Source organism: Acanthisitta chloris, unplaced genomic scaffold (genome assembly GCF_000695815.1).
Source record: "Acanthisitta chloris isolate BGI_N310 unplaced genomic scaffold, ASM69581v1 scaffold19816, whole genome shotgun sequence".
Taxonomy (NCBI): Eukaryota; Metazoa; Chordata; class Aves; order Passeriformes; family Acanthisittidae; genus Acanthisitta; species Acanthisitta chloris.
The window spans coordinates 22,595-46,843 of NW_008678968.1; the positions used below are offsets into that span (position 1 = coordinate 22,595).

The 24,249-nt window shown below is 41.9% G+C and overlaps 1 protein-coding gene across 1 annotated transcript in view; it reads left to right on the forward strand.

Annotated features, from left to right (window-relative positions):
• The first annotated feature begins 1,705 nt into the window (after positions 1-1,705).
• The window catches only part of ST8SIA5 (ST8 alpha-N-acetyl-neuraminide alpha-2,8-sialyltransferase 5), a 39,247-nt gene continuing 16,703 nt past the window's right edge, over positions 1,706-24,249 (forward strand). The window contains exon 1 of the mRNA XM_009077120.1: positions 1,706-1,836. Within this exon, the coding sequence (XP_009075368.1) occupies positions 1,706-1,836 (131 nt within the window). The remainder of the gene's footprint in view (positions 1,837-24,249) is intronic.

The window sequence follows — 24,249 nt, forward strand, 5'->3', positions numbered from 1 at the left end:
TTTAGCAGAGTTCAGAAAGAGATGTGTGGGAGCTGTGGGAGGGACTGAAGAAGCACATATCAGGGGCTGAAACCCTACACCTTCTCTGCGAAGTCAGAGGGGTCTAAAGAGCTGGTCTCCTGCCTGCAGGAGTTCAGGGTCAGGGGTCCTACCTTAAGCACTTGTGTTCCTTTAGTTCCTTAAAATTAGGTGAGGCAAAGACTGCTTTAGCCTTTGATTGTCTTGCCTAGACTACTGTAGGTCATGGTGAGGACTAGCGCTGGCTGCAGCAACTGGGTTGAAGGGGTTGCACAATGTTACCTTTGGCCCTTCTACCTCTGCAGCACCAATTACAGCTGAGGCAACGTACAGATACAGTCCCTGTTTGCTGCTTCACACAGTAGAGCATTTTGCCTGTGCTGATTTGTCTGTTGTAAAATTTATTCACACAAAACTCTTCCCATTCTCTTAGACAAAGGACTTTCCCCCATGTTTTGTTGTCAAAATCCTTTTTCCATCTGTTATTGGGGCAAAACAACCTCCTAGTCATAAACCTGTTTGTTTATGGATAAAGCTTTCATTGCAACTTGTTTTAAGAAGAGAAGGGTGAGGGTCAGATTTTGCTCCTAGTGAAATGAGCAACAAAACTCCCATTGATTTCCCTGGGAGCTAAATTGAGCCTCTCCTGACAATGGGGAGATTTTTAGAGGAGTTATGATGGCCGTGGTCAAGGTCTTGTTGCTTTGCCCTTTCAAAAGAGAACTGTTTCTTGTGCAGGAACAATCAGAATATTTGTCTCTTTAAATGAATGGATCTTAGAGCCTGCACTGAGAGGCAGTCTCCCTCTCTGCGCCTGTGAGGTTACTCAGAGCCTCCAATAAATCAGCATGCAGGAACTGAGAGCTCTGTCCTTGAAGAGATGCACAGTGACCTTGCTTATGCTTACTCTGGAGGAATAACCAGGGGAAACAGAGGAGCCCAAATAGTGAGCAGTGTATGACTGAAGGCACTGCATTCTGCATGCAAATGCCACGGTACTGAAGGCACAGTACGGACAGCACTCTGCTACGCAGAATGCAGCTTTCCTGCTAGCCTGACCAGATTGCTGCTGGTTTGTTGTTGCTTTTTTTTTTTTTTTTTTTTTGCAGGGGACTAAATGAAATCCTCATGATTGTTACGTGCTTGCTCAATAATAGTACGCCCCAGTCACGTCTCCTTGCAAGCACATTTAGTTGGAATCACTGAGCAGAAGCAAAGAAGAGCTGACGACTATGTGTTTCCAATGCAGGTTGCCGGAGCCCCGTGTTTGCCATTGGCTGCAGTTTTCTGGTTTATTTGCAGCTTCCCCCATCTGGAATATGAAAATGGGATTGAAGTAGATAATTGCTAGCAGCGGGTTTTCAAGAGAGGCTTAGAGGGAACAGAATGCGTCTTGCACAGCACAGGCTGCCTGCGCTGAAAGAGCTCTGAGAGATGATTTTAGATGTTACCCACGTCTGAATCTCCTGGAAACTTTACCATGGAAGCAAGCCATTGCGCACAGTCCTGGAGCTAACATCCAAAAAGGGCAATGAAGGGGCAGCAGGGCCAAACAATGGGATACCTTGTCCTTGGATTGCTCACAGAAAAGCCAGCAAGCATTCCCCTCCACTTCCCAGCAAAAAGGGCATGAAGGCGGTGATGAACTGAATTTTACCCAGTGGAGCTTCAGTGGCTTTCAAGAAGGATGGGATACACTGACCCTTCGTCAAGCCGGGATTTGCTGGGAAACAGAACTTTGTTCTTCATATTCATCTGCGCCTTTGCCGTGGTCACCTTGCTGCAGCAGATTCTCTATGGGAGGAACTATCTCAAAAGGTAAGGGGGGATTTAAGAGAAAAGGAAAAGTTGTCTGATTGGACTAAAGGGAGATAGAGCTCCAGCCAAACCGTTATAACAGTTCAAACCACTGCTCAGTGTTGTGATGACAGTATTAATATCTTGTCAATCTAGGAAGGAGTGTCTGGCATCTGTAATGTCTGTTAGATTATGAATACAGCAGAATGGTAGGCAGAATGTAATGTTTCATGAGTTTCTTAGAGTATGTTTTAATCATCAGCTGTTGCAAAAATACAGATCATGTTTACCTTAAACTGATTTGTACCACCTGAGTATTTGCTCCTGAGCTGACCCTGCCTTACAGGCTTCCCATTCTATGTAAGTTCAAGCTGAAATGTCTTGGGAGGTTGAATTAAAGTAGCGTGTGTGTAGCTTAAACTTTAATATATTTAGAAACAAAAAAAGCAGGTGCAATTCCTGAAATCAGAGGGGCAATATTACTGTTCCAAATAACTGAGAGAGCACTTTATTTTTTCACTGCTGTATTCTTATGAATTGCTGCTGAGACTGCTTTGTTGTACAGCACATCAGTCTTTGATCTGAAAATGGTACTGCTCTTCTCACAGCAAACACTAGTGGGGATCTTTAAGTATTTAATCTTGACCCACAGAGATTTTATTTTACTTAAATCTAGTTTGAGAAGTTACAATTGTATGATCTTATAAACAGGAATGTCTCTCTTACGTGCTTTGAGGTAAGTGGGTTTCAGTAGTGCAGGCAGCTGCTGTGGAATTTTTTTACTGGAATTAAGCTACATTCTGCCAGAAGAGATCGATGCTTTGGTCTTTGCCTTGTTTGCAACTCATGTAGTTGTTTGCCTTGTGCCAAGAGCAAGCAAAACACTGGCAAATCAGCAAATGTTTCTCTCTGGGAGGGAAAAGCAAGCATGACATTAATATTTTGATTCAAAGAAATCGACCCAACAGCATGATACTGTTAAGCAACCGTTCCTTTAGTGATGGTGCAGCGTGCATGGGGGATTGCTCCTCTTAATAATATGTCTCCAAATGGGACAGTTTTTATTTTCACAAATCATGCATGTTCATTAGATTTCCAGGAACTCATACATACATGCTAATTATTTCCTGAAAGTTATCATAATATCCCTACTCTTCTCATGCTTGTGCAGTCAATTGAGGCTGTGGTTGTTGAGGGTCTTCTGAGACCCCCGATGGTCATTTCATAGTCTTCATCACTTGTCCTCTGGCTGAGCCCTCCTGCTTGGCACATGCGTATTCCTTCTTGTCACCTTTCCAGCCCTCATGGCTGGTTCTGGCATTGCATCCTTGGGGGAGTTTATCTTAACAGTCTCTTTTGGCCTTGTGTTTGTCTTCTCACTCTCACAGAGACAATGAGGGTCTCAGTATATCTTATTTGTGCAAACAAGGCAAATTCCTGTGGCTCCTACAAGCAAAGCAAACAGGCAGAAAAGTACAGCTACTACAATGACTAACATCAGCTACATCTATTCCTAACATTGTTACTTAGTCTCTACCTCAGCTCCTTATTCAGTTTCTTCAGCCAAAGTTAATTTATTAGTTTACTTCCTTTCAGTGTATAGACAGGAGTGTTGTTTATCCACAGAGCAATTTGCATGCCTTGCATAGCAGCAAGGCCTTAGCTGGGCGGCTCTGTCTGATTTTTAGGCACCTCAGTTCCAGAAAGATGTGATTCTTCAGTTGAAAGGAGCAAGAAAAAGCAGAGATGTAGAAAACATGTTTGTATGGCCTGGAGAAAATTGAGGGGAGAGATAAAAACTGCCTTGAAATGCCCGAACTATTTCTGATAAGAGGAAGGTAATAAACATACCTCTGTGAAGACTCACAACATGGTAAGTTGTTGCAGTAAAGATCTGGATTTAACCACGATGGGAAAATTTTACAGAAAGAGCTTACCCAAGAAGATATAAAATCTCCATATTTGTATGCTTCAGGAGCCTGTTAGGTAGACAAAGGTGTTACCTAGCTGCCTTGGTGTTGAGAGTATGACTTTATGGGCAGTTGAGGTGTCCCATCATGCCTTATTTCTCAGTTTTTCTCATTTGCCCTGGAGGCATGACAACCCTACCATTCCTTGGTTTTCTACATCGAAATAACTGAAACAGGATTAGAGCGATGAAAAATAAATCCCGAGTATAAACAGAAATAAGAAATGGAAAAGATAAAAAGACGCAACTAAAACTCTTCCAGTGAGTGATCTCTGTGGCCTGTCTCTGTTCTGCCTCATGGCCTGGGAGCCTCTCCTGTCATCCATGGGCTGCAGGGAATAAAAAAAAAGGCTGATGTAAAATTCCAAGGATTGCAAGGATAAAGTCTGGTTCTGAGCCCTCTGCCATCAAAGGGGCTTAAGAAGGGAGATGTGCATACATTTTCTCACTTGGACTGGAAAATACTGTTTATTAATATTTGGGGGGTTTATTCCAACTTGTAATGATTTGTTTCTTTTCCTTTTTCTTCTCATCACGTGAAAGAGTCTGAAAGAGGACTTCCCCCACTCAGTGCAGGGCAAAAGCACTTCAGCTCCTTTCTGCCAGGAGGAGACAGTTCCCATCTTTCATGAAATAAGAATGCAGGACATGACAGTCTCAGTCTGTCAGTTATTGATGATAGAAAGGTGATTTACATAGGCAACCTATATTGTTACCATAATATTATCATGAAGGTACTTTTTTCACCTTTCCGTTCCTTCAGTCTCAATACCCTGCAGTGCATTCTGGTGAGCATTCCCAGGCAGTTTGATTGCCAGTCTGGTCTGTGCAGGGGTAGCAGTAACCTTTAATTGCTCTTGTATTTCACTAAACTCTGGTGTTAAGTCTCCTGCTAGAAGCTGATGCTGGCTGTGAGGTTCCTTGGACGTGTTATAGCTTGCACCTCAGGGACCACAGTGGAGCTGGTGGTTTTGGAAAGTATCCTTGCAGAGAAGTGGGATATTTATAGCTCTAGTGCCTCTTGCCAAGCTGGAGCTTCGGGATGCTGCCTAAACCTACAGCCATTTACTCGCTAGGATTCCACATGCAGCTTGTTTGACGATAGCCTTTGCTTGCATCCCAGCACAGCAACAATATCAGGCCCCATGGCCTCTTCCCAGGGCAGCGGAAAGAAATTCCCTAGTGTATTTAGAGAAACCTGAAAATTGCCTTAAGTACTATTCCAGCAATGTACAATGCTTTTTAGTCTATATATAACACAGAGGTAGCTTTTTTCTCTGCAAGAAGGTGGTGAAAATAGCTAAAAGCCTGCAAGGCAGGGAATTCTTACCTGAAGGACAGAACACAGGGCACAGCATAGACTTGGGACTGGTCTCAGTAAGTGGAGTGGACAAAGGCACCTCTTTCTGGGAGAAGAATGGAAGAGTTAGCTATATGACTGTAAGCTGTGCCGTGCCACTTGCCCTTGAAGCAGGAAATGGGCTGGTTTGATTGCCATAAAATCCCACCTTAGGCTGGCTGTGGAGGGTGTCATGGAGGATTGTCATCCTGCATTTGCCCACAGCCATGTTCCCAAAGCATCCGTTTGGCAGGACTGTGGACAGGAGAGGATGCTCCAGGAAATAAAATGCTCAGTGAAATTTGATGAGGAGCCCAGCCTCTGGTCGAGTCCCCTCTTTCCCCTTCTGATATATTGATGACCTCCTGGCATTGCTGGAAGACAGGGAGAAAGTAGAGATTGAATTTCTCAGTATTCACACATTTTTCGCCCACCATGTAATGTCCTCTGCTCCTTCCTTTACTGTTTTATACTGTGTCATTGGAAAGAAGGATCCTGCCCATCTCTTTTTTATCCTTTTTCGATTCCCCCCCCCAAATGGGATGGATGTGGGTGCTCTCAGCAAGACCAGTGCTTTGTCCCCATAGTAGGACCTAAAGTCTGAATAAGAGAGTTAAGCTGCAAGCCGGAGAATGACATCGGGAAACTCTGACCTCTGTATCTTCTGATCCTGAGTAAAAAGGATGATGAAATGCGATATAATGAAGGGACTTTAATACAGATCTCTGGGGTAATTATTTTTATTTTAGGATTAATGTGATGATTAAAAATCCACTGCATTGATCTGCTAAAGTAGGTTAAATGCTGTGGACTTCTGCTTAAATCCAGAGCTGCCGCTTGCTTTTGTATTGACTCATCTTTCCAATGCTTGCCTTTCAGCTGAATTTTCTTTTGAATCAGATGCTCAGCTGAGGGCTGGCCTTTTTTTGTCTGTTCTTATTTGGCCAGCAGGGAGTAATCCTGGATTACATCAGGAAACTGCCACTACAGTAAAAAAATGTTGAAATCTGCCTTCATCTCCCAACCTGTAGCATGGGAGAGATCAATAGGACAGTCCTTGCTATTGGCAAAGGAAAAAATATCATAGTCATACTTTGCTATGTACCGATATTCTGTTGGCAGGAAATTCACTAAATTCTGACTGACCTGACTTCTGCACAGGATGAGTGTCAGCTGATGAACGGAATCTGCCCATTTAAAACTAGGATTTTTTTTTTTTTTTAATCCAAGTGAGAACACGTTTTCAAAACAATTAAAGAGTTTAAACAAAGATTACTCCAGGGTCTGCCAGAGGGGGCATATACAATATCTCAAAGAATCACACAGCAAGAAGCAGCAAACTTTCCCATGCAGGCAGCCTGCATTATTTGAAAGCTTTGCATCCTTTAAGTGAGAATAAAACATTGTTCTTATTTATGTGTACCCTCTAATTAATAGCAGAGTCTCATGACTTGAGGTAATACCATTGGTTTTGTATTTCTAAAGGATCTTTTACTCACCAGTTGCAAATCAATCCCCAGACATCCCTATCCCTTTCCTTATCCACTTAAGAATGACAGTTTATGATCTCTTTTTGCACTGCATGGACAAATAAGGAATAAAGCCACAGAAAAGAAACCTGGACTACACTTTGAGACATCATTTAGTCTGTACCATAGGATTATATCATTCTTATACCAGCGACAGCAGAAGTTGCAATGGGGACATGGAGGCTGCCTGTGCCCAGAATTGTATTTTGTCCTAAGAGGGGCTCTTGAGGAACTGCAGCCAACTCGGGTCAGTTGAGAGCTCCTGCCCCATTCCCAACTTGTGCTCTTCTGGCCTGCTCACTAGCACCCTGTAAAGATGTTAACCATAACTTGGGACCATTTATTCCAGTGTTAAAAGTCTCTTTTCATTTAAATATTGTCCCAAGAGACATAAGATGAAGGTCACCTAGTGAGTCATATCTCTCTGGTCACACAGCTCTATGCCCCGTCTGATTCTAACCAGAGGGGAATACTATCACATGTGCAAATGGCATTATTCTGGGTGTGTCATTCCCTGGTGTGTTACACCATGGTTCTTCTGACCTCAGATCATGAGGAATATGTCACTACAGACTGCCCTTCAGACACTAGCCCCTTCCACTGTGGCTGTGGCCACCCAGCAGCCCCTACATCAGTGCCCACAAGGCCACCCCATGCTTGATTTGCCTAAGGTTTGAATCATGTTGGGCTGTAGGAGCTCTGCAGAAGCTTTTTGCCCTCAGGCAGTGGATTATAGGTGTTCTGTTTACCAGCCAAAAAGTGACCCTTTCCTCACTTTTTAATGCAGATTCTTATTTACATAGTTCCCAGTACCAGCTTCCTCCTGTCTAACTTTGATGTGTAAGGGTCTAGTCCTAGTTCTGTCCAGCAAACAGCCATTTCATTGAATATCTAGACTATCTCCTCACTTTATGCAGATCTGTTACCTCTGTATGATGAAATGATGGTTGAGTCTTGCCAATGCCCAGCCCTGACCACCCTTTCATCGGAAGTGGTTTAAACCCTGTGACAGTTCTGTTAAAAACATCTCTGTTATAACCTGCCATCAACTTATTTTATGTCATTTTCAAAAAAAATTACCTGCTTGGCCTCTGTGTGTGTGGGCAGGCACAAAGTTCAGTCTTGCCTCCATTTGTAGAAAGACAAATCCACAGCACAGTGTTCCCTTTTTGGCTTGCGCTACACCCATGTCCTGCACAGCCCCAGCTGTGAGGGATCACATGCTTTGACCACTGACCTCCATGGCCAGTGCTTCAGACATGGTAATTTGGTCTTTTATTTTTGACCTGATTGGAGTTTCATGATCATTCTTACACTTGCTGGATTTGATTCAGACATAATCACTGTGCAAAGCTTTGTATTTTCTTACTTTTGCTGTGCCTCATTCTTATGCTGGATTGCTTTTTCATTTCATTTCTCGTTTTTTAATTCAAGTGTATTCATTGCTCAGCAGTCCATGCCTCCCTCAGGCAAATTGTGGACTTAATCTCTTTTTTCTTTGACGCAGCCTTGTCCTCTGTTGCTTGAGCCCATTTGCTTTTTCATCAGCCCCACAGATAGTCACTGTCCTTCCATGTCCTTTTTATTTAGTTAGTTTTATGCTTTAGTTCTCATGATGAAAACCTTAAAAGCAATCTCTGTCATTGATATGGCATTTTCCATTGGAACAAATACAGCCAAAGCTAGGCTTTCCATGATCTTAGCTGAACATCTTGGACCATCAACAGTTTCAGGGTCTTGCATAACTGGTAGGAGATTGTGCCATCCGCTTCTGTGCATGGAGAGAGGGATATTGTTTACTCCTGTACCTGGTACTGGGTACACACTTATTTACTCTAAATGACATTTTGCTCATCGTCTTCAGTATGTCCTCAGGGCAACATAGGCACACTTGACCCAATGCTAAATATATTAGTAATGGAAACTTGATAGGCAAAGCAAATTTTTTGTCAGATCTCTAATGCCAGGGTGAGATTGCTTGTGATATTCACACTGCATCAGGTATCTTTGCAGTGAGCTTCCACCTCAAATGTCAGAATTTGCTAGCATCTTAAAATATTTGGGATTTGTGCTTGGGGTTTGACTGGCTTTTTTTTTTCTTGGAAACAACCTGACTCACTGTCAGCTCATTCTGTTGTGGGTTTTGTGCTGCCCCTAAGTATTACAAATAATAATAATATTTTAATTATGAATAATTGCTCTTTATTGATCTTTATTAATGCAGCCATCAGAAGTACATATGTGTATGTACCCAAACTAAAGCTTGTGTTTTTATAATTTTACTGGAGAAATAAGTATTTTTCTAAACTGGACTGGTCAGATTCAATGATGTTTCCACTGAATGCAAACATGAGTTTTATTATGGACTCATGTAAGAAGGGGAGCAGCCCTGCTCAAGCATGTGAGTTGGCTTTAGAAATGTTTTATTTATTTGTGCCCTGTTTGGTAGGGTTATGCCCGTTGATCCGTGACTGGAAAAGGCCAGTGCACACATGGGATTTTTCTGACATTATATAGCACAGGTGAATTGGACCTGGACTGCTCCAGGCAGATTTATGTTTCTCTTTTTCATCTGTGCTGCATCATTCTGGATTGCTGTGCCTTGAATATTTATTTCAAAATGGATTGGGGTGTATAAAATGATATTTCAAGCAAGCGTTTGCCTTTTTCTTGTCACTTGACTTCATGGTCTTCAGGGACTGAGTTTGGCCCTTTTGTCAGGAAAGAGGTTAGTCTGACTCAACTCTACTTGGTTGGATTTGATCTCTGTGTCACTGTTACGTAGTGATAACTTTACTTCTTTACTCCTTTCGAGCCCCTCTGATGTCTTTTCAAGTGCAGTGTAAATAAACTTGCTGTTTCTGGCCTGTGCAAAATAAAACGGGATCCTTTTTTTTTCTCCAGAACTCCTCTTAGTGTTATCTCTTTTGGCTGGTATGCTTGTCTTCACTTGTGCAGCAGTCTGTCACACTGGAAACTCCTGATGTTCCCCTTACCCAAATTCCTCTTACTCTCTGATCCATTTTAGTGAATGTTTTCAATCACTCTCATCTGCAGGTCATTCATGCATACCACTGTTTTCATTTTATTTCCATACACCCTGTGGACACAGTGAGTCATAGTTTCCTTATTTTGCAGAAAGAAGGAACTGGATCTCCGGTAAGATTAACCATCTGTCTTTCCAACACCGCTGTGACATCCCTGTTAATAGGCTAGTGGCATTACTTTCCATTTTCAGAGAGAGAGTATCATGGTATTTTAACACCAAACTCTTCAGTTCCACCTCTTCAAGGGCGCAAGAATTATGAAATGGAGAAACTGAGGTACAGCAGAAGTGATTTTCCAGTGACTTGAGAAAGCCTGTATTTGGCCTGGACTGTCTGGTTGTCAGGGCAGAGACTGGATATGACTTCTGTGTTTGAGTAGTGTGTAACAGTGAAGTGCAGCACTATGACCAGGCCTGTAGAAATAGGATTATTAAACAGCTAATTATATATATGCAATTAATGTGTATACTATTAGCTTATAACTTATCCAGGAGATGCAGTCACAAAACCTGGATTTGCTGTCACCTCCTAATGGCCTCTTTGCTAGAGAGAATGTATACAGGGAAGGAATATGACAAGTGCTAAAAAGAAAGAGCAGGAAATGGGAAGACAAGTAAGAAAGGGAGCTCAGAAAGAAAACTAAGTATTTTGCCTTGCTTTGGGGGACATTTATATCTTTCCCTCTTATAAAAAGGGGGCTATAGACTCCTCTGCTTCCCCTTGCCTGACTGTCCGTGTAGGCCAACAAGCTGTGTCATGTTTTGGCATAGCTGGTTTTGGTTGCTTTTGGGTTTAGCCTACCTTTGGTGGATGCTGGATGGGCGTAGTGCTAGCTGCCACCTTGAAATATGAGTGGAAATAGCCTGCTGGCTGGGATTGAATGGCATGAGCTGGGAGGATTGGGGAATATGTTAGCACTGGAGTGGCAGATGCTCTCCTGTGCTCTCTCCTTGCACCACCTGCATGATGCCCCCATTGCCACTCAGGTCTTGTCACCCCAAAGTACTGATCACTGTGCTACTCAGTCACTTGCACCGAAATGCTCCTATGCCATGAAAGCACATGGATTTCTCCTGAATAAATGCTGCTGCATTCATGGTCATGGCCTGCTCTCTGGATAGACCCCAGACAAGACCTTTTGGGTCCTCTTCATATATGAGCTGTAGAATGACTTGCGCTCTGGTCTGAGCAGAATTTTCGCTTTTCATTTCCTCTTCAGAAAGGCAATGAGACACCCTGAGGTGGGATCTCAGTGTGACAGCAGCGTGGATTCAAAGCTTCTTGCTGCAATCCATCCACTTGTTCAGTCTTGCCTTATAGTTCAAAAACCTTATAATTAACTGAAATCCTCTGCTATTGAAACCTCCACTTGTGTAGGAGTTGTTTTTTGTTTGGATTGCAGCAACAGGCTTTTAGTCTTTGCTTCCTGCTGCTTCCTGACAGCCGGTTTTGACAAGCCCTTCAGAATTACTGCTGCTTTGTTAATTTTCTGGGTTTTCACCCCCTCCCGCTATTCTTACATTACGCCACTGTTTATTTGACCGCACACTGATTCAACATTTACAGTTACCAATTAGGATCAAAATATTGCTTTGACATTTACCTGAAACGCAAGGTCTTTTTGCTAATACATCCAACTTCATGGAGTTTCTCTAACGCAAGGCACAATATTGCTCATATTCGTATTTGTTAGGGATAAGTTCTGTAATTATGTCCATAAATGACATCCATCTTCCTTGATGAGCAATTTGCTTTCAGGGAATGGGCAAAACCTAACATCTCTGCACTGGGAGTGTTTCTGGCTATTACATTTTTTGTATAGTCTCTCATCATTGTCAGCGTCACACATTGGGGAAACAGAAACATACTAATTTTAGGAGTTATTACATTAGGGCAAATTGAACAAATGGCAAAGTTCCACTTTGGTAATTTTTGGTAATGATTCCAGGGTTAGAATTAGCTTGTCTTTTTTTTTTTTTTTTGGAATCTGTCTGACACGAACTACCTAAACTATGTAGTAGACCTCTACATCTAAGTAATTTCCTTGGCTTTCTTTCCTTTCTTTTAATCTTTCTTTGCCTTCTTTTTTTCTCTGCTGCTTTTTCTCTTCCTTCTCTGTGTTTCCATCCTGCATGTGCTTTTGGATTGCAATTCTGATTCACAGAAGCTTAATTTACCTCTTCTTTGTTTACCTGTTTAAATGTAGTTAATGCTGAGAGTGAAGGTGGTAGAATTAAACTGCAGTAGTATGCCGAAGAAATATACTGATGGAGCAGTTCAAGTCTCTCTTTTGTTTTCTCAAGCTGTCTGCAGATTTGGCCAGACAGCTTTTATGGACACTTGCTACTCAACAACTGAGTGGATTAGAACATTTTATATTTTAAAAATTGAATTCTCCCAGCTCAAGACTGATTGAAATCAATGATAAAGCTCTCAGTAATCTTGTTATAAACAGAATTAATTCAGGTCAGTGTTTTTAAATGTTTCATCCTTGATTTCTTCTCAGTCCTAATACTATAAACCATTATTCATGGAAGTTGTTCTTACTATGAGGAAGAGGTTTATCGTACCACCCCCCAGAAAATGCAGACCAGCAGCTTGGTCTCAGTCTTGCAGACTCACAGTGAGACACACAGTCCTGTAAGCTTTGTAATGTTTCTTTAGTGGTGTGTTTTGTGTATTTATAAGTCTCTGTGTTGTTAATGTACAGAGTACCTGCTGGAAGGTGAGATCCCCTCTCTCTGTCTGGTTCACAGTCTCACGAGTAGCTTGCTCCTGACCCTAAGCTCAGCTCACACTTTGTCCTTACTACAGAGAAGTGTCATACCCAGACCCTTGCTTGCCCTTAGTAAATATTTTTATACTTCAATTAGATCCCATCCTGCCATTTCAGAGCTAAGTATTTTAAGCTGGTCATCATAAGACATATCTGCCATTCCTCAGTATTAGTCTTCCTATCTCCTCTTGGATCTTACCCAAAATGTGAATGTCCTCCTTTAAACTTGGTGCCTCTGCTGCAGTGCGCACTGTTCCCAAAAAAAGCAGCTTGATGAGAGGAGGGCATTGGAGAGTGATTTTACCATTTGTTTTGCTTCATGGACAGCTTCACTCCCCTCCAGCTTTGCGCATTTACTTAGAATTCCTTCCAGTTGTTAAATGTGAAGATGTATAAAGGGAAAGCACTTTCTTGCATGTTTTACTTCATTTGATCGGTCTGAATATTGGCTATGCTTTAGGAGAGTTCACCTCTGAAGGACATACTGACACCAGCTATTTATCTGGATTAATGCTCTCTATTTCAGTTTGCGAGCAAATATCTAAGCCCCAAATATATAATTTAAATCCAATGAAAAGTACAATTCCAACTTGGTCTTTCCACACTTCTACTCTCTCTCCCCATGCATCATTCAGTGCTTCCCTTAGCAATTAAAAGATATTTTTAAGGCCATATATTTAGATGTCTTTGACAAAGATACACATTCAAAGGAAGCATATTTCTATGCCAGTTACAGTATGGCAAAATACATGTTAGACTGTGTTAAATGGGAGAAAATCACAGGTGTTTATTTCAACAAGCCTCAAATTGAAGGTGTCTTAGTAATTTTCTCATGGCTTCTACAGACCAGTATTCTACTTGGAAATCATAACTTGGGCAGCCTCAGTTGATTAAAAACTGTCAGAGCAACATACAAGTTATGAGACTCCCTGACAAGCTGGAGCACTGCAGTATCCTGTAGCTATTATAGCATAACATATACAAACTTGATATGATTCATAGAATCACAGAATGGTTTGGGTTGGAAGGGACCATAAAGCTCATCTTGTTCCAACCCCCAGCTAGGGACAGCAATACCTTCCACTAGACCAGGTTGCTCAAAGCAACTGAACAAAAAGATTAGAAGGCACAAAACACACAAGAATAAACTTCTTAAATTCTTTACAAATATCTTGGGTTTAGATCAGAGGTAATGCTTGTGATGACATGCTCTGCATTTCATTTGGGTGATGGGAGTCTTCTATCATACATGTCCACACTACAGGCAACACCATGCTCCCTGTGGTGCTGATGAAGGGAGAGTCTGAGGCATGGATCAGTTCACCCTAGACGGAAGACCAGCATTTGACTGAGTAAATCTTCCCCTAAACTAACTCTACTGAGCCAACATCTACTGGTTTTTGAGAACAAAGACAATTAGCTCATGTGGAAATGCCTGCACTGCAGATGCTTAGACAAGGTTGTCTTAAAGCAACTATGAGAACAAGAAGTTTTGTGCACATATTTCCACAAGACAGAACAAATAAACTCTTGCTATATGTTTTTGGAGCTGTTTAGAGCTACTCCTCTTTTCTGCTGCAGGAAGCAGAGGTCTCGTTTTAATGCCCCATGTTGTTCCTAAATTTCCTGTGCTTTTAACTGCTGCCAATTAATCTGGATGTGGTCTGAGAGATTCTCCAGTCCTTGTAATAAGCCTGCTGACCAGAAGCACTAGCGTGGTCCTGGACACCCGTTCTTTCAGGCACAGCGTGCTGTCAGATTGTTTCCTGGCTGTCCCTGCACATCCCAATTGGGAAGTTAACCTTCAGTATCCGCAGCACCAAATACTCACAACTGAGCTGCCACGCTTCTGAAATACTTAATTTGGGTTAAAATGCAGATGATTAGAAAAAGAATTTGCAAAATTGGTTTTTTGTTGACTTTTGAGCAAAGGGAAGAGTTTAACTTGTGTTGTCAGATGTTTCTTCAGACTTAGCATTGTAAAATTTCTACTCAACTATACATCTAGTTTCCAGAAGACTGAAGGTATCATGGGAGTGGATTGGAATAGATTCAAATAGAGTTGTATGCACTGGCTTTAAAAAAAAAGTCATCTTACCAAACAGGGAAAAGAAACACGGTGTGACTTGTAAAAGTCATCAAATGACAAGTCCTTTGCAAGCATGGCTGACAAATCAGAGGAAGGACCCAGTGTTCACCACATTTAACAACTCCTGTAGATGTAAAATTGAAGTTTGGAGCTTTTATTTCTCTGACCCTGCAGTTTTCTACATATCTCCAGCTTTTTGCGCTTGCAATTTCTACCTTGCTCCACTCCACACATATGTATGTTGTTTATGAGCATAGATGATTATTGGTCTTCAAATTTGGATGGGGAGCCTGGTGTTGTTTTCACCCAGGGACTTATAGAGTCTGTGGGAAGTGAAAATTCATTGTTTCCACTAGTAAGGTGATGTCTTGTGGTTCTCAGTATCTTTTTGTTGGTTTTGATGAATGTATGATAGTCACATTTCTATGTTAAGAAAAAGGACATGAAAACTCATGTTGATAGTCTTAACCTAATGAATGATATCAAATATCAACTGCCTCATTTTCTTGCTAGAGGGCTGCAGTTTAGCTGGCAGAATGGAGAGGAATTGGCAAATTGGACCGGCACCTTTAATGTCACGGATGACGGAGCAGTGAAGAGTGGCAGTTACACAGGCACCAGGTACCAACACCCGAGGGAATGACTACAGAGATATATCTCTCCTTATATGAACCACAAATGTGAACATAGGCTGTATGAAAAATGAGATTTGCAGTGTGGGTTGACTGCTTGGCACTGCGTCCCATGGCACGGAGGCTGTCAGGGATGCAAAAGGGCTGTGCTGTTTTCCCCATTTGAGGCCTTGGGGACACTTGGACATATGCCATAAGCATCAATGCAGTATGCAGGAGGGTAACTTCTGTGTCCTGACCTCTCCTACTGCCATTCCCCTACCAATGCTATGTGTCAAGATGTGGCAGCATAAGAGAGTGGGACTTGGGTGAAGAATGTCCCAGAATGATAGCATTGTTGCAGCACATGCAGCACACTGGACAATCTGGTCTTTGTAACAGAAGACATATTCTAAGAAAACAGTTTAACTTGAAATCTTTCCAGGGCCTAGTAGAGGGAAAGTGTTCTGTCAATATAAGACTGGAGGATTTCCTTTATTTATACTATTTGAAAACATGAGAAGCACTTATGTCCTGTTGAACTTTTTGTACTAACTAATTTGTCATGGGATCCTTTGGAGTGACAGATGTCTGAAGGACCATGTGCATAGTCAGGAAACTGGCATCAGTTATGCCTAAAGAGCTCCACAGCTATCACAGACCATCTGCATGAATACAAGTACAGGCATAGGGTGAATATTTGGGCTATCTTCCTGGGATGTCAATTGTAGAGGTTAAAAATCCTGAGTCATGTGGATTATCAAGTTCAGTAAGTAGCAGGGAAATCTTAGAAAGACTGTAAGATAAAGAAAATAATTAAAATAATTAAAAGGAGCTTACATTTAATACTTACGTATAAATAAAACTCTGGGTAAATTAGGTGTTTTATTTAAAATATCATAATTTTGGTAACCGTACACCACTACAGCTGTGGAGCTGATCACACTTCAAAGGCAAGAAGAAGTTATGAAGTCTAACCTGCCAAAAATCATCCTGTCATGGAACTGCAGCAATGCTGCAGTTCCTGTTAAGGCTCTTGCTGTAATGTGATCCTGTACGAGTGCTGCCTGCTGCTCTGCTGGTTAGTTAAGGCTCTTTATATAAGAACCGACCTAGGCTGCAGTTTTTCACTCAGAGCAAGAAAAAAGGTTCGTGTTTGTGTGTATCCACCTATCTTCTACTTCTGTTGCCTTTCTTTGTGTATGCTTACATAGTCTGCATATACAAAGTCTTCAGCTTGGGCATTTGGCGTATGAAAGATCTCAATGTGACACAAAGGCACAAACCTTCTTGAAGACATGAGAAAACAAATAAATATAGATTAACCTTTCTCGACACCCTTAGCAGAGACAATTAAACTGTCATTGATTGCAGGACAGGGAACCAAAACCCTTGAATGCAAAATACCTACTTCTTGTGAGGTACTGAACCACAGTAACTTCTGTGGCTCAATGTCATAAACTGTTTACTATTTACCTTTGATCACCTTTCTTACTGTATTCTCACTAGACATCTCTTGAGAGTCTTTATCTGACACCCAACTTCAGGCTGTTGATATTAATTGAAAGCAAGCCTTCCCCTAGTGAATAATTCTTTCCACTGAATGGAAGACTTACAGACTATGTTTTGCCAAACTGATTTTTCTTCTATATGTTTACGGATCTCCTGAGAAATGTCTGAAGTGCACAAAACTAATTATATGTCAGCATAAACAGAGTAAATATCTTTCACTGCATGGCTCTGCAGTTTGTTGTATGTTATCGCCTTCTTGTAAAAGATTTGCTGTTTATAGATGTTAATTAAAATAGATACTAATATGCTTTTCATTAACTTATACTATTTATATATAGAGAGACATATTTATTCATGCATATGTGATATTATTCCATACATATTCTAGAACTACTCTGTATCTTGGAATTACGTAATTTGATCCACTGACAATTTATTCTGTAGGAGTGATTTGTTAGATAGAAATTAAGGACTTCCAAAGCAAAGGCACACCAAAAGAATAAGTGCATTAGAGCTGCAAGACAGCCAGACTTATCAAGAGTAGTGGCCGTATCAAAACCAATGAACAGTGAAAATTAAATTTTATGTAGATAAAAGTTATCAAGTAGGAAAATAATGAAGTTTATTGTGTTGTCCGATTTCACTAGAAACTGATTCACGCCTTAGCTAAGCATAGAATTGTAGAACAGTAGAATGGTTTGGGCTGGAAAGGACCTTCAAAACCATTCAGTTCCAACCCTCCTGCCATGGCTAGGGTTACCTCCACTAGACCAGGTTGCTCCACGTCCTATCCAACCTGGCCTTGAACACTGCCAGGGATGGGGCAGCCACAGCTTCTGTGGGAAACCTGTGCCAGTGCCTCACCACCTTCACAGCCAAGAATTTCTTCCTAATACCTATTTTAAATCTCCCCTCTGTCAGTGGGAAGCCATTACCCCCTGCCCTATTGCTATGTACCCTTGTCCAAAGTCCCTGTCCAGCTCTCTTGTAGCCTCTTTAGGAAGTGGAAGGGGCTCTAAGCTCTCCCAGGAGCCTTCTCTTCTCCAGGTTGAGAACTCTTAGCTCTCTCAGCCTGTCTCCATAGTAGAGGTGATCCAGACTTCCGATGAGTGTGGTCTGAAATCAAACATACTTCTCTCACTGAGCTCTGCTCTGATTGCAGAGAGCGCTGGTGTAACTAAGCTAACAAAGGCTTTTCATCTCAGTGCTTAAGACACTTCTTCAGAATGTGTAGAACCAGTCCATGGAAATAAAAGCTTGTTTCATGATCTTGTCTCAGTATGTGCTGCAACTGAGAGTGTGGATCTTGTTTGTGGCATCTAATATTGAGGTCTCTATTTGCTGGGGCTGCTGAGGCACTCGAGCCTTCATTTCAATGCATATTGCATTGCTGCAGGTCGTCTAGGTAGCAAAGAAGTTGTGAATACTCACAGGAAGTGAAACAGTCAAGACCTCTCCAAAGCCATAGGGATTTCAGCCAAAGGAGGACTATACAGGCTGTAGCTCTTTGAAACACGTGCTCAGATGCAGTGTCAACCACTTGTCAAATACGGGCTTGTTTTTGATTCTTACGTATCAACCATTACACATATTTCTCTACATTGCATTTTGTCTTGTGCTTAGTGTTATAAATCTTACAGCATCCTTGTGGAAAATCAGGTAATGGGCTCTATCTGATTCAGGTTATGAGAAGTGATACATACAACCCCTTCCTAGAGCCCTGATTCCTCTGTTCTCCTTATAATATGTTTTGCAACTTACTGGGACTGTGAATTGTCATGCTTAGAGCATTTTACATGGTAGAGTGTTCTATCTGCCACCTTAGTTGGTTTATGGTGTTCTTTTCAGTCTATTGGAGCTGAATATAAGGTTCAATGTAGGACTTCAGTGGTGAGACCACAGAAGAGTTTGATGGGTGAGAGGAGATGTGATCTACTTTGGGCCTGTGAGTTTGTACACTGAATTCTCTAGTATGACAAATTGGTGGCTTTGTCCCCATTGGCTATAAAATAGAAAATGGAATCAACAGAATTCATCGAATACACTTTTCACAAGAATGAATCCAAGGGACAGAGCCGGTGACTTATCCTCAGCTGAGGATGTCACAGCTGAGCTTCTCATACAAAAATACTAAAATCTGAAAAACCACAAGAAAATAAAAAAGCAGTTGCTTACAAAAATAAACTAAAATATGGTTTTTGAGATGTTAATGATGTATAAGTGTTGTCATGACTTTTGTTATACCTTCCAGGTGGTCATATTGATGTGGCTTATTTCAGTGGCTTATTTAAGTCAGAGTGATGGGAATGGGCTTGATTAAAACAGCCAAACAGCAGTTTATTGAAAATTGGAGAGTTCTGAAAGGACGTTGGTAAAATGGGACTTCCTGCAGCAAACTCCACTGCTGCTTGTCAGGAGATAGTGTTGTTTTGACAGAGTGAAAGAAAGGTGTGCCGAAAACTAGAATTCAATATTCTCTCCAATAAATCATTCTAAGGGTGACACATTGCATAGTGGAAAAACCTCTAAATGAAGATGCATGGCAGTCTGTGTGAGAGAGCACTCAGGAAGCATAGGGGGTAGTGCTGTAGAGTCCAAAGTATGGGCTGCCCAGTGGGCTTATCCCAGGTGAATAGACAAACTGCAGGAGGTGGCCTGGACTTTGCTGTGTCGTTTAGGGCTGTTTCTGATTTAGTTCCTGCTGTTACACCATGCCTGTAGCAGTAGAGCAGTATTGGGTTGTATATTAGACTGAAATTGTAGAAGGGCTTGTATCCCAAATAAGTGGACATACTAGAAGGGTACCATGTAGCATTGGCAGGAATGGATGTTTGGTTGATTCATGCTGCTATACTAGTATTGGGCAGCAGAACCCAGCAAACCCAAGTGATCTGTGCGTGGAGGCATGAAGACGGGAAATCATTATCAGGATGGCACTGGACAGCCACTGCCAGTTTGCCAGGACCTTCCAGAGTTGTGATAAAAAACATATCCTGAGGGTATCAGGGCTATCATCTTAACTGCACAGATGTGTAAAATGTCTGTGAAGTCACGGGACCAGGTCAAATAAGGAATCCAGGAAAGGCACACCTCTGAGGTGTGACAGATGGATGTGTGCACTTTTCTAAGGTGACATGGGAAGTACAATGAGCTATCAATGAATTGCTTTTAAAGGATGGAAGCATAAAAGTCACTCCACTGTGGTAGATCAGACTTAGGAATTTAGGGCTTGTTCATGGAAGCACTGCTGTGTTTTTGAAAGCAAAAATCTTTAACTTGGAAGATAATCAGGGTATCTTGGGAAACTGCCTTGGTCTTGGTGAATGGACATTTCTGACACCTTCTATTATTACCCAGAAAAACTTATGACTCTAAGGAGACAAAGAGGTGAATGATCAGCAGGTTCATGAATTAATGGCTTTTAGCCTCAGCTACGTGAATCTCCTGGGAAGCATGAGGCCCTGTACAAGAATTCCAGCTCCTGAATTTTAATTACTTTGTTTCTTCTAGAAAGCAAGCCAGCCTTGAACTAAAGATGCTATTTCTGCATTTAGCTTCCAGGCATTGGATAATATTTTTCCTCGCTATGCTGTATTAAAAAGCTTCCTGCCACTACTATTTGCTTCCTGGTGCAGTATTTCCTTACTCAGTCACCATGTGTTTAGGTTAAGCTTCATACACCTCTCATATTTTTTTCAGAATCCAGATAATTTCTGCAGGTTCTTTTGTAACTCTCACCAGTGTCTTCAACCCTCAAAGAAGAAATCTCCAAACTGGATGCAGTATTTCAGAAGAGCTATTTCCACACAATGTATACAAAGATGTATGACCATTTTCTCTTGTTTATATTTTAATTTTTTTACATAAGTTTATTGACAGATTTTGTTCCTACCTACAGGCACATACTGAAAGTTTATGATCAGTTAGATATCTACTGCATCTAGTAGCATTAGAAGTGAAGATGGTAAAGGATTTAAATCAGTTATTGTCAGTGACATTGCTATTAGCAGGTGGTCGCCAGGATGAATGTGAAGCATCTTTTTTAATATCTGTTGTCCCCAAGTACAAGACAGTCAAATAGTTTCATCAGCCTATATAAGAGAAGACTAGTGCTTTTCCAGTCTTCTCCACTGAGCCCACAGCTCCTTCTCTCTCAGTTCAGTCTTTCAAGCACCATTCTGTAGTGAATAAGTCAACGGAGTCTCTCAAAGAGCAGAAACAACACAGGCAGCAATGTAAGTTTTTTGTGCCATAGTCCTAATGAGGTTTAAATTAAGGAAATTATACCTTTCTGCTTCACTTGCTTGTTTTTGGAGCAGGGGCATCTCGTTTAACATCAGTACATTCACAGGTGTTTGCTTTTGCATGGCATAACATGAAATTCCATCAGCTTCAGAGGCTGCTCCTCTTCTTGGTGGTAGTTAAGTAGGCTAGGCGGGGTCTGCAAGAGCAGAGCCCAAGGACTCTGTTCCTGTCTACCATGGACTTACCTGTCAATCAACCTGTACATCAGCTTCTTTGTCTGCCAAACAGGGATCATGCTTTCCAAACAGGACAAAGTAATCTTAGAATAGGCCATGTGAGGTGGTAGGATGCACTCTTTGAGGGAAAAAAACACTACTGTATTGGTGTCACGCCCTTAAAACTTTTGAACAAAACTTGTATTTTTTAATGATGTCACATAGAAATATTAATAGAAGCTAAGGCCGGAGGGATTTGGTTGCCCACCCACAATGGGCTCTGATGAAGTCAACACCAGTTTTGTTCTTCTTGGTATGAGTTTTCCAGAGCCTCTATAGCCATGATGTGCTCCACAATAACGGTATTTTTGCTACAGAGCCTGAAGACCCCATGTTGGCCTTGTCATATAAGCATGAGTCTCGGTGTGCTTTGGAGAGTGTGCTGTGGCACACTTGCAAGGTTTCTGAGTAGAGAAAGTGAATCTGGACCCAAGTTTGGCCATGGGTCTACCCACAGTGTTGAGTACAGACACTGCTAATTGGACAGCAGAAGTATTGAGTAGAAACCTGCAGGGCTTGGTTCATTCATTCTCATTTCTTAGTCACTGGATAATGTATATTTTTGGAAAGATCTTTGTTTTTCCTGCAGGGTAGGTGGAATCCTTCCTGCGATACTCTGCGGTCTTGCCACGTAAGTGTTGCAGCCTTACTGCAAACAGTGTCGAGAACTGGCACTGCAGGAAGAAGCAAAATGGGAAGGCAGCTTGTGTGGGAGAAAATAGTCTTGTTTAAAAGATGCTTAACGATTACATTCAATTATATTTTGAAACCTTTGTTCAATATATCAGGCAAATCAGTGTCTCTACCCAAGTGTCACTTGAAGGCAGAGTTGAAGTCTTGGGCTTTTTAATTCATGTAACATGATCAAGAAAAGCTTACTTCTGATCAAAGCAGGAGGAGCCCAACTGCAGATGATCAAAGAAAGACCCAAGAGTTAGCTGGTGTACTAAGAAACCAAATTTGTCTCTCACTAGCAAGCTTAGAAGGCTGCTCAGCTGAAAGTGAGGTTGCAGTGGGGGACATGAAGGTTAGAAAAGAAGAAAGTCTTAGTAAAAAATGGAAAATTGCAGAGTGAATAGCATCTAATTTCTGGGCACCCCATTACTCAGAGCTGTTAGAAATCAATCCCCTCTAAGCAGTTGCAGTTTGTGTGGTGTTCAGGTACAGAATTTAATCCTGGGAAAGTGTTATAGATTTGGAAGCTACAATTGATGTTTGAATGAACATAGAGCAGTGTGTGGTGTGTGGTGCCCAGTGCCCTGGGAAAACACAATCCTACATGCAACTGTGCTGTTTGTCATGATACATTTGTAGTTGTGTTCTCTTCTGTAAAGAATCATGAATTCTTGTGTTGGTTTTTCTGTAGACTTGTGACCTTTGAGGGATAAAAGTTATTTATATTTTATTTCAAAAGGAGAAGCAAATGCAGTGGATGGAGAGGGCATTCTGGCAGTGATATATCAACTCTGATTTATGGATAATAGACCATGACTACCATTCTTGTAAAGCTGAAACACAGATTTTTTCCATAGCAAAAGGAGTGAGTAGTGTAGTCAGGTTTGTCAACTGTCACTAATCAAGAGCATAAATCAAAATAAACTGCGCTACACCCTTGCTTCTTAGCTGGAGCTCAGACTGAGGAGGATGATGGGGAGGACAGTTTCCATTTGTGCTAATTAAGCTTTCTGACAGGCAAATATATCTGCGTTCACAGGGAGCTACATGTTTTAGAGTGGGAATTAATAGGCAGAAGCAGCTCTTAGAGCCCAGGGAGTGGGTGAGACTGATGCTTCCTCTGGGAGAGCGTGGGGGCCTAGTCTCCAAATGCTCCCAGCAGGACCAGACCCTGGCAAGAGGAGGAGCTGGGCTTAAAGGTCATCTGTGAGGGTAGAGGGAACCCATGTTCCTTGTGCTAGAGCCTAGTGTTGTGCAAAAGCCGTGTTCTAGGAAAGTACAATGTGAAGCACTTCTGTGAGAAGAGGTTGTCCCATGCTGGAGGGAACTGCCTCTGCTAGTTTGCCTCAGTGTCTGTAGCAGGAGGGGAGTTGCTGTGAAGCAAGTAATAGCATGAACACTCCCAGGAGAAAGAGAGGAGCCTTTTTTTTGTAATCTGTTGGCCAGATACTGTCTTGAAAATTCCTTAATGCTGTCGTAGCATCATCAATGCTTGCAACCCAAGTGCTGCAGCATCAGTAGCATTAAGACTCAGTAGGCTTTGCAGACAGGCTGTTTGCTTCAGTGTGGTTCAGGTCTTAAGAAGAACAGCCCAGATGATGATTATTCAGTGACTCGATTACACTGAGTTAGTTTCAGTTGAGCTCTCCTCGTGGCCAGCAGCACTTTCTCCCCATGTATTGCAGAATGACACCACCATTGGTGTCACCTGCCTTTGCTAGAGGAGGCACATGTCCCATTGGTGGTGTGTCATCCAGCCTGCTTCACAGATCCTCCCTCTGCACTTCCACGCGGTGCCAAATGCTGAATTCTACACTCCCAGTGGCTCTGCTGGAAAAGCTGGAGCTGCTGTGAGAGTCAGAGACTTGCAGGACAGTTCTGTACTTTTTGAAGCTGTAGGCTAGTGGAATCCGCACCTACAAGTGCAGTGATGCCTCATGGATTGATCTCCTTTCAGATCCAGAAGTGATTTACCTTTTACCCAGTCCCTTCCTCCTTAACCCTCTGGCTCTTTAGTAACACATCCTGTTTCATTTCTATTTTTGGTTTGTGCATTGGGTAAACAGGCAACAATCCAAGGGAATGGCTGGGGCACAGGAAACTTCATCTGCGTTTCATAAAATGATGTCTTTGACTCCGGTGCCATGGGCTAAAGCCAGCTGTTCCCTGCTGTAGCATTCACATGACAGCATGTGCTGTTTGACATCTGAGCTGCCGTACTCTAACTTAGCAGCAGAGCCAGAAGTGCACAAGAAAGATAGAAATACATGTTAATCTAGATTTTCGCTCTGCTTATCTGTCCTGAGGTACATACAAGGTACTGAAATCCAGTGTTAGACGACAGGTGAGGATGAGGTTATCCCCTGT